The 11,180-nt window shown below is 44.5% G+C and overlaps 1 protein-coding gene across 1 annotated transcript in view; it reads left to right on the plus strand.

Annotated features, from left to right (window-relative positions):
• Window positions 1-11,180, plus strand: part of FMN2 (formin 2) — a 433,801-nt gene that overhangs the window by 82,882 nt on the left and 339,739 nt on the right. Inside the window, exons 7-8 of the mRNA XM_077761768.1 lie at window positions 8,203-8,242; window positions 8,616-8,913. Coding sequence (XP_077617894.1) covers window positions 8,203-8,242; window positions 8,616-8,913 — 338 coding nt within the window. The remainder of the gene's footprint in view (window positions 1-8,202; window positions 8,243-8,615; window positions 8,914-11,180) is intronic.

The following is an 11,180-nucleotide window of genomic DNA, read 5'->3' on the forward strand; positions in this document are numbered from 1 at the left end:
CTTTGAAGTCATGACGATAAATCCTTGCTTTGCTTCACAAGCTGACTAGATGTGGAAATGCTCTTGATATTGTATCATTCTGTCCAGAAAACAGGTTTTCTACTTTTTATAGCGTCACTGCTTACTGCCCAACATAACTCCAGTAAAGGGGCTCATGATTTTACTTCTTTCTCATGTGCAAGAGGAGTATTTGAGGATAGTGTATGACTAAAAATCCGAAACCACATGCTAGAAACCACATACTCTTTACCAACTATGGTGTATAAGTGTATGTTGGAGGAGGGAGAGGGATCAGTGAAGAAATAATTGGAAACAGTAGTGATTAATAAGTTTCTTGTCATTGGATGAATATTATTTTTAACACGAGTATAACAAGTATAGTAAAACAAATAATGCAAGTTAGAACAAAAGAGAAGTTAGGAATTCTAGAAAGTTGTGTCTTAAATATAACCTAGTTGATATCATTAAAATCCACTGAATGGAAAGCAAAACCAAAAACGAAAATGAAAACTTAATGGATAAGGTATTTTAATCTGTGATCGCCGTATATCATAATTTTTCTAATGCTTTTATATTAGAGGTACATTCTTAGGATTCCATTGATTACTTATGGTTTCCTTTCTGTAGGCTGAGCCAAACTTTTATTTATCCTATTTAAGAGTACAGAACCTTTAAATGAATCTTAATAAAAAAAATAATAGGTCATATTTACTGGGCGTGTGTTAAGCCTGTTAAAAATTATTTCAACTTAATTCTTACACCATTCATATGAGGTAATGAAGATGACTATTTATAGTTATAGATGAGGAAACTGAGGTTTAAGAGAAATTGAGTAGCTAGTCTGAGGCCATAGTCTGAACAATGGTAGCATCAGGAAGGGTACCGAGGCAGATGGCTTCCATAGCTGAGAGTTATCTTGCTGTATCATGCTTTCTCCCTGGGTGTATTTTGTTAAGTCTAGAGGTATATTCCATGGATTTTAGGTGGAAAAGAATGGGCAGAAAATGAAAGAATTGTCCATGGGTGTACTCTCCTAGATTTCTTCAGGCTATATGTTATATGTCATTTGTATGATCAAATGGGAGATGAGCCTGCCTTAGATGAAGATGGTGTGCCCTTGGGCAAAACACCCGACATCCCGGGTCCTACCTTTCCTAATTGCTGAAATGACTGGGTTTGAAAGATAGAAAGACTGTTCCTCCCGCTGGATCTTTCCTTTGGTCCCAAGGTGGGAGGGAGGTAAGAGGGAGAGCCCGAGAAAATTGACCCTTCCCTTGCCCATGCACCTAGAGTCATAAATCCACCAGAAACTACTTCTTATGTACCTTCTTATGTATCCGTGCTAGAGAGAATGATTTTATTGGCCTTTGGGAATTTTCTCAAGTTTTACTGTTGCTGCAGCTACAGGGCAGTAGGGGATCTTGGTCTTCCTTTACCTGTGCTGCCCACTCGCATTTGCTTGAAAAGTAGCCCTGGGCTGCTCACCCTCCTAGGGGCACCCCTGGCTGACCTTGGGGCCCTGGCCCTGGAGGGCCTGCTAGGAGGTGGCACCCCCACCAGCCCCTGTCATGCTCACCCGCGGTGTTCATAACTTGTTCATTAAGCAAACAGATTTTGGCAAACTGACTTCGAGATGCTTTGCACCTAGTAAGAGCTCAGTAAATATTGTTGATTAAATAATGAATGAAAATATGAAGTAAAATGAAGCTTTGAATAGCCGAACACTTAGGAAAGTTATGCTTATTCATCTTCTAGGACCAATTATTTTCATTTTTTGGTGTGACCAACATGTCTTAGTCTAGAAGAGGTGTATTGACCGAGGAGGAAGTGAGGGGATCAGGAGTTGTGTGTGGCAGTGGGTGCGGAAGGGGGTGCCAGAGGGAACCGGGGACCCTGTGTCCAGGTCCTAGCCGGCCAGTTTGCACAGGTAAGAAGTAAGGTTAAGTCCAGAAGGCTTTATGTCAGCTCAGTCTCCCCAGTTTATTTTTATTTTATTTTTTTAAGGTTTGTTTATTTTTGAGAGAGAAAGAGACAGAGTGCTAGCAGGGGAGGGTCAGAGAGAGAGCGAGCGAGCGAGTGAGACTCCGAAGCAGGCTTCAGGCTCTGGGCTGTCAGCACAGAGCCCGATGCGGGGCTTGAACCCATGGCATCCCATGTAGTAGGCTAGTGTGTCCCAATTAAATCCCTAGTCATCAACTATGAGAAGATAAACATAAGTCCACGTCTCTCTCTGCTCCCTGTGCCGTGGTCAAATTACATATTCTGGTCAGGAACGGAGCTCTGTACAGTGCATCTAGAGTGCAAGTTCTAGAAGAAGTAAAAACTTTTCATGTTCCTACCACAATCATTTGATTCTTTAATAAACTGAACTTATGTCTCCTGCTTTTGTAGAATAATGAGGACACCTTGCTTAGCTTTCCAATCTTAGAATCACATGGTATACTGACCGAGCCAGCCAGGTGCCATTTACTTATTTGTTTATTTAGCTTTGCAGTCTTGACTGTTTCACATAATATTTGTGATGCATATTTCCATGTCATTAATGCAAATAGAATTGGTTGTTTAATATTTTCTGGTAACCAGTCCATTTTCAGAACTCTCTGATACCTTAGATTAAAAGTTAGATCTAGGGGCGCCTGGGTGGCTCAGTCAGTTAAGCATCCGATTTCAGCTTAGGTCATGATCTCACAGCTGGTGGGTTCGAGCCCCGCGTCAGGCTCTGTGCTGACAGATCAGAGCCTGGAGCCTGCTTCGGATTCTGTACCTCCCTCTCTCTGTGACCCTCCCCCACTCATGCTCTGTCGCTCTCTCTCTCTCAAAAATAAATTATAAAAAAATTAAAAAAAAAGTTAGGTCCAATCTGGCACATGATTCAATCCTCTTCTCTTTTTACCCGGGGCTTGGGAAGAACACGTGTGCTGTCGACTTTCTAAACCCACGTCAGGAGGTTCACGGTGTGTGCCTGCTTTAATTGTACTGAAGCTGTGGATGATTCACGGCTTTGGGGATGGCAGCTTGATTCCTTCTTTGCCAGTTTTTCACTTTGACTTTTTCTCTAATGGGTTTCCCATCCATTTGCTCTTCATTAAGTGAACCATTGAGGAATGCAAAAGGAATTCATTAGGGATTGCATCATGGTGATTTTCTAATTTTGTCATTTTTTTGGTCCCTTTTGGCTAGAACTTTTCTATGTTCGAAAACTTTTCTTTGCTCACTACGTATGTTATATTGCCCTGACGTACAGTTCATACTGGAAATGCTTCTTTTGTTTCCCACTAATTCTCTGTTATCAGGGATGATTGGTGCCCTAGAATTCTCCAGTGATATCTATTTTTATTTTTTATTCCTTTTCATATATTCAGCATGTTTAAATTCATTGAGTTATTATTTTTTCTATAATAGCATGACCTTAAGGGCTACATATTAGCCATGTGTATAAAGCCATCTTTTTTCGACGCTGTAGTTTTGTTGTTGCACATTTTAATTTCTTTCGTTATTTTTTACTATTAATCCATTTATTATTGTAGCGGGAGCTGTGCTAAGCACTTTACATACATTTTGTCATGTAATCTTCACAGAAATCCTGTGATGTATCAGTCTTCGGATATATCTGAATATTTACCTAAGATTGATTCTCTACAGTTGAATTTTTGGCTCAAGGGTGAACTTATAAATTTTTTTTAATGTTTTATTTATTTCTAGGAGAGAGAGAGACAGCGTGAGCAGGGGACGGTCAGAGAGAGAGGGAGTCACAGACTCTGAAATAGGCTCCAGGCTCTGAGCTGGCAGTCAGCACAGAGCCCGACGCGGGGCTCGAACCCACGAACCGCGAGATCGTGACCTAAGCGAAAGTCGGACGCTTAACTGACTAAGCCACCCAGGCGCCCCAAGGGTGAATTTTTTTAAGACCATGGACACACATTGCAAAATTGCCCTGCAAAACCTTTCCTGTTAATGTTGTTGCTGCTTTCTGGGTTTCCGCCTACCTTGAGTCCAGGTTGAGGAAAAAAAATGGACAGACTCATTGCCCACTGGGTGATTCTTCGAATTCTCATCCCCCCCACCCGGTCCTCCTGCTATTATAATATCGTTCAGGATCTCATTTACATGCCTCATACATTCTCTCCACGTGTGATGTCACTCTGCCATATTCAGTTGATGCAGTGACAAAATCTGCCCTGGTTTCAAGGAGAGGAATGTGTATAGACTGGGTGAGATTACAGGAAACAATAAGGATAAGCATAGAATGAGCCAGGACATGTTGAGTAGAGAAAGCCGTAAAGGGGCCTTGAGACACAGTGGCCAGTGAGATCCAGAAAATAGAGTATGGCATCATGGAGATGATAGCAAAGACTTCTAAGGATTAAGACTCAATCAACAATGAACATTTTCTGAGAGATTAAGAAACTCAGTAAGATGAAGATAAAGGTTATTGATATGGTGTTGGCTACCAGTTTATATTGTGTCGTAGGGATAGAAGTCAAAGTGATTTCTCAAATTAGAGTGGGCTGAGTCAGGAGTGAGAGGCTAGAGGTAGCAAATGTAGGTAATTCTGGTCAGTAGTTTTGATGTGAAATCAAATCAAGAAATGGGACAGTAGTGGGGGAGGTAAGGAGTGATGTGGGCTAAGGGAGATTTTCTTCTTAAATTAAGTATGTTTGTGTGATCTAGAAATGTCCAGTAAAGATGGAAATGTCCCTTATTCAGAAGAGAGAAGGAATAGTGAAAGAAGTGAATTCCAGGCCATGCCACAGGGATTTGATCTAGAACACTGAGGGGAAGAGATGCTTTTGTTTGGAGCAGGGCCTTCTTCCTCTGTGAGGAAGGCAGAGAAGGATATCAGTGTCGGTGCTTTTACATATTTGCAGTTTCTCTTGGTTTCTTCCATTTTCTCAGTAAATTATTTGAGAAGATCATTATCTCATCATTGAAAAGACTGGGTTGGGGCACCTGCGTGGCTCAGTCGGTTGAGTGTACGACTTCGGCTCAGATCATGATCTCGCGGTTCGTGGGTTCGGTCCCCGCGTCGGGTTCTGTGCTGACAGCTTGGAGCTAGGAGCCTGTTTCAGATTCTGTGTCTCCCTCTCTGTCTGCCCTTTCCCCGCTCACTCTCTGTCTCTCAGAAATAAATAAACATTAAAAAAATTAAAAAAAAAGAAAAGACTGGGTTAAGGAGGGAGAAAATATAGAAGATTGTATTGGGGACTATATGCTTAGATGTGAATGCAGAGAAGTGTTGGGCCTAACTGAGGTTTATAGGCATGATCTTGAAGTGAAAGCAGGCAGTGGGTGTGTGTGTGTCGCAGTGTCGTTGCTCTGGTGCAGGCAAAGAAAAGGTGGACGTCTAGACTGGAACAAGTTGGGATTTGGGAGTTATCCTGGGATCCCATGGGAGAGAGGGGCAGGGGGGCTTCAGTGTTTGAAGGAAATGATTACGTAGTGGGACATGGAATTTAAGCAGGTGAAGAAGGGGGTGATGGATTGTGTGACAGTGGCAGGGATGACAGACTCGATCCCTGTGGGAGGGAGGAGCCTCAGAAGGGGTTCTAGAATATGAGCTGAAAGGATAGAAGGCAGCGGTCAAGGATTAGACGTTCCTTCCAGACATTTGTACATACGGTGGTAACTGAGGAATGAAGTGGGCTAAAATGGAGTTTACTTTCCAGGAGGAAGAGACAGACCACAGACTCACAAAAATTCAAGAGCTGAGATCTCTGGAGAAGAAAGAGGGATAATGGGAACAAGAGTGGCTGGCATGCTATTTGAGAAAGGTGGGGGAGGTCAGGACGTTCTCTGAGTGGAAAAGACAATTGAGCAGACGCCCGAGTGAGATGAAACAGGGAGTCATTCAAGTATCTTGGAAAGAGTGTTCTAGTATAAAAGTCTCCGAGGTAAGCATGAGCTCTGCGTGCTGAAGGCCTGTAGGTCGGAGTGCCCTGAGGAGAGCAGGAAAGGGGGCCAGGAGGGGAAGGGCCTCTTGAGTCGTGGTGATGAGTTGGGTTTTGGTCTGAGGGTGATGGGAAGCCATGACGGGCTGGAGTAAAGTTTGAAATTGGTCTTCTGAATGGACGGCCTGTGTGGGGAAGAGAAAACACTGACTGGAGGCCAGGATTCAGATCTCAGCTGAGTCATCTCCCTGGGTGTTGGTTTGATCTCCATGTGGATGTCAGAATCACTGAGGAGAGTAGCGGTGGAAAAGAGCAGTTGAGTCAGGGGGTAAAGTGTTCCGTGAATGGCAGGGAGGGGTCAGGAACGACAGGAGGTTAGTGGAGGCGGAAAGGAGGGTGACAGGTGGTCCGGCCGGTGGCAGGAGTTACAAAGATGCTGATGGTCTTGGAGGAGAATAAATCATTTGCGAGTTCTAATGGGGATCGAGGAAGTCACTCACTCACCTTCTACCCCTAATATATGTGGGATTTGACACAAAATGTGTCCAGCCAGGTTACCGTCCATGCGATCAGGAGAGGTTGAGGCAGGGATTCTCAAGCTGTGGTGATTTTGTTCCCCGGGGACATGTGGCCGTGTCTGAAGGCACTTTGCCTGTGACCGCCGGAGGTGCAGTGGTTACGCTGCACCTACAGAGTCACGGTGGGTGGCGCTGCCCACATCCCACAGTGCACAGGGCAGCGCGGGGCGGAGAATCCTCCATCCCGAGGTGTCAGTGCGTGGTGGTCGAGAAGCCCTGGATGGAGGGTTGAGGAGTGAGTGTGTTCATCACGGAGCTGAGGTTCCAGGGAGGTTATGCTTCCTCTCTTCCACGTTATTCCATAAACTTTTTGATAATTTCTGGCCTGATACACATGCACATTTACTTGCTCACAGTTAAATACTCTCATATATGGAAGATCCCGTCTTACTTTCTGTCATATACAACTTCTGAGTTATGGGGAAGAACCACTTAGTTTTCTGGCTGTTTTCAGTCCCAAGATTTGTCAGATGGGTACACCGTAGCAATCAATCACTTCGGAATTGAGGAATATGGTTTCCTCTGTGTTTGGTTCCAGCTAGATGCAGGGAAACTTACGTCCTGTAGGAAAAAATCCTTTATTTCTTCTCAGAAAATATCCTGGGAGACCAAAGGATGTGAAGAAAATAAAAAGACCTCTTTTGCCTTAGTAGTCCACATATCAGAGGTAGATTTTGAAATGAGTTTTGTTGTACAAGCAAAAATAGGAAGAGACAGCAAATTTGTATGCCTGGTGTCCTGACAGACATTTCTACAATTTGAAATTTAGTTGTTCTAACTGAAAGAGAGACCTGTGCCTGGTTTTGCATAGCCCTAAGCTAAGGGTGCTTTTTACATTTTAAAGCTGTTGCAAATGAAAATGAAGACGGATATGCAGCAGAGACGTTACGTGGCCCTCAAAGCCTAAAATATTTACTGTTTGATCCTCTATAGAAGAAGTTTGCTGAACTCTGGTATAGAGGGGTTTCTTTTCCAGTTCTGACTATGTTAGAACAAGTCTTTGTCACAGAGTCCTGGCATTGCGTTTATTCTGAAATCCTAAACATATTTATTAACGCTTCTTATGTGTGAGAGGCCACATTTGCAGGACATATGCTGGCTGTCAGGGAGGTTATTTTGGCGAGAGGTATAGATGTGAAACAAGTAAGTACACCCATGATTGACTGAAATAATGAATAACACAAAGAACTAGGAAGGGCACCAACAGAGTATGGAAGGGGGTCCCTGAAGGCTGGTTTGAATAAGTGATTCTAACCTAAATTTGAAGAATGAATCCACTAATTACAGGGAGGAGCAGAAGCAGGGCAAGAACTGAGAGAGCATTTGTAGCCCTGGGAGGGACGCTAGAGGTTATCTGTGTCTGTCGTAGTTGACGAATGCAGAAATCAGCTAAACCCATTTCTTTTCTTTTCTTTTCTTTTCTTTTCTTTTCTTTTCTTTTCTTTTCTTTTCTTTNCGACGCGGGGCTCGAACCCACGAACCGCGAGATCGTGACCTAAGCGAAAGTCGGACGCTCAACCGACTAAGCCACCCAGGCGCCCCTCCACACTGTTTTCTAAAGGGTAACGAACTAGAGAGCAAGTGGCATCAGAAAGGATTAGGGACCTTGAGCCATGTGTTCTCCCCGCGGAGTCTCAGGGGTAGCGGAGCCTCGGCACCAGGGCACCAGGTGGAACCAGCCCTCCCAGCCCTCAGCCAGTGCCCTGTTGTTGTGCCTCTTTTCTGGTCTCTTTTAGGGACGTCAGAACTGAAGCTCGCACCTCCCACAGAGCTACGGTTCTGAGGAGGAGGAGGAGGTGACGAAGTTCTGTCTGATGTATTTGCTGGCCCTTTTCTCGGGGGCTGGGGCCTCTCCCTCCCTCTCTCCCCTTCTCCACCTCCGCGCCGGAGACCCTGAATGCCGGTCACTGACATTTCAGTCCGCTGGGTGGGTGCTGCCTGCTCCCTCAGGGGAACAAGGAGACCAAGGAGGGTGACCAAGGAAATGCCAAAGGCGGCCACGTCTCCAGGCGGAAATGTACCTCTTCGGGTGGGCCGTCCTCGTTCGGGGCAGGAGACGGCTTGGGGGGTCGGAGAGCAAGCCTGAGCCACCTTTTCCCACGTGGGACCCCAGGCCTCAGACTGTGGGGTTTTCTCCGTGATCGGGAAGCTGCCGTCTGAGCTCGCGGCAGCCTTGGCGCCGGTCGTGCTCGCCGGTCGTGCTGTGCCGGCCTCGCTGTGCTCTGGGCGGGCTCCGAGCCGGGCGGCGCGCCAGTGCCCCTGACTGTGTTTCCTCTGCAGGCCGAACTCTGTTGGAGAAGCTGTTCAGTCAGCATGAGAACGGGCCTCCGGAAGAAGCAGAGAAGTTTTGCTCCCGGATCATTGCCATGGGTCTTCTGCTGCCTTTCAGTGACTGCTTCAGGGAGCCGTGTGACCGGAAGGCCCAGTCGAGTTCAGCTCCGTTTGATGTAAGTAGGAACGTTCACTTCTGCCTACGAGGCAAATTGGAGTTAAAATAGCAACTGTGCTGTGTGTCTTCCCGGTCACCCTGCAATTTAAATACCAGCCTGTGATGCAAGCCATCCTTCCCTCAGCCGCTCAGCAGCTCAGCACGTCTGTTTAATTTCTGCACTTTTCTTCCCCACTCGAGTAATCTGAAGTCTCTTTGCCAAACCTCCCTTTCTTAACAGATGGCCACTCTTGGCAGTTTTCTAGCCTGCTTTAATCAGTAATGAGTTGCAAGTGGCTCTGAGTCAGGACCGCCTCCTTGACTGGTCATGGACGTCACTGCAGAAGAGTACCATAGGGCCAGAGCTCTGGTCCCAGTGGGCCGCAGGTTTCCATGGGTGCCTAGAACACTGTTTCAGTGTGTTCGTAGCTCATCTATTTACGAACCATTGGTATGAAGCAGCATTGCCTCCTTTCTCTCCAGCTCCCATTCACCAAGAGCATTAACACTGTGGAACGGTAATCCATAAGGCATATTCGTAATTCCTAATGAGTATCAATCAGCACAGCTGGATTATCACTTTCAAGCCAGGGTGTTGCTAACCTTTCTCAGGTATGTGGTATATGTGTGACATTGGTAGTTGTAGTGAGTATGCATCTAAAACCCAGATCTCTAAGAATGCTCCTGTATGATTTTCTCCTAAGGAAATTGAAGGTCTGGTCGGCTCACTGGTGCAGAGCCCAGTATTTGTGAAGCAGAGTAATGGGTTCTAATCCATATGGGTTAGTGGCACTTGTTTCCTGGCTTCGGACTACACCCTTCTGTGCCTTTAGTGTATATGCTATTGACCAATGAGTGAAATAATGGTGACTTCTGAAAGACAATGAAAATGAGCCCTGATCAAGATGTGATAGTAGATAATAAAATGTCTATATGTCTTACATTTCTTCTTTCTCTTCTTCAAACATTATAAACTATGTTCTTCCTTGATCTTCCTTAAGTATTAGGAAAATAAATCACATAAAGTATTGTGAGATCTTCTTGACACTTTCCATGTGAAAGAAGATTCCTCAGGATGTGCTGTGACATGTGAAGCTTGCGACATAAGATCTTTTTTAATTTTTATCAAATGTTTTATTTATTTCTGAGAGAGAGACAGCATGAGCAGGGGAGGGTCAGAGAGAGAGGGAGACACAGGATCCACAACAGACTCCAGGCTCTGAGCTAACTGTCAGCACAGAGCCCGACGTGGGGCTTGAACCCACGAACCGTGAGATCATGACCTGAGCCGAAGTTGGACGCTCAACTGACTGAACCACCCAGGCGCCCCACGACATCAGATCTTTTTATTTAATTATTTTTTAAATGGCACTACCTAATTATTGCTAGGTAGATATTTCTCTTCTATAGAGGAATTTGATAATTGAAATTTTTCCTTCCTTCTTTTTAAAATGAGAGGTGTGTGTTATAGAAACAAAACATCTGGGGACTGTGTAGCTAAAAGTGTTAGCTCTAGTGCTGTGTTCTAGATAATATATCACTTTGCAAGTTGGGATTAAATTAAATGTGGCATAAAGGCAAACCCTGGCCACGTCTAAAGCCTGCCTTTTGATTGAAACTATCCCCCAATTGACTGCATTATCCTCAGTTAAGGTTTAGAGGGAATCAGTCTTCTCATTCAATAAATGTGGAATTGGAATAAACTGAAAAGAATAGGATAATTCTATACCTCCTTTTTTTTTTTTTTTAATCACTGAACTGGCTGCTGCTTTTTTTAAACGTTTATTTATTTTGAGACAGAGAGAGCGTGTGAGCTCTGTGGAGCCCAATGTGGGGCTTGACTCAGGGCTTGATCTCATAAACTGTGAGATCATGACCTGAGCTGAAATCAAGAATCAGTCCCTTAATGGGCTGAGAGCCCCAGGTGCCCCTGAACTGGCTGCTTCTCATCTTCCACCTCCCTCCATTCCTGTGTTAAAGTAGTGAGTCCTCCCGGAATCATCTGTTTGGAGGCCAGCTGGGTGTGGCAAAGAGACGTAAAAGCAAACAAATAAAATTCCTTAATATGGTAGGAAGTCATTTCCTCAGAATGAAAAATTTCTTTCCCTCAACTTTATGTGATTGTCTTTTCGTCTTTATTTGTTGGCTCTGTAGTACATCTCTTCTCGCCCTGCCAAACTAAATACAAAACAAATAAGAAATTCAAGGCACTCTAGTAAGAAATGTTATTCCAAAAAAAAAAAAAAAAAAAAAAAAAAAAATTCTTTTCAAAAAATTAAACAAAGA

The sequence above is a fragment of the Crocuta crocuta genome, unplaced genomic scaffold, assembly GCF_008692635.1.
Source record: "Crocuta crocuta isolate KB4526 unplaced genomic scaffold, BGI_CrCroc_1.0 scaffold243, whole genome shotgun sequence".
In the NCBI taxonomy this organism is placed as follows: Eukaryota; Metazoa; Chordata; class Mammalia; order Carnivora; family Hyaenidae; genus Crocuta; species Crocuta crocuta.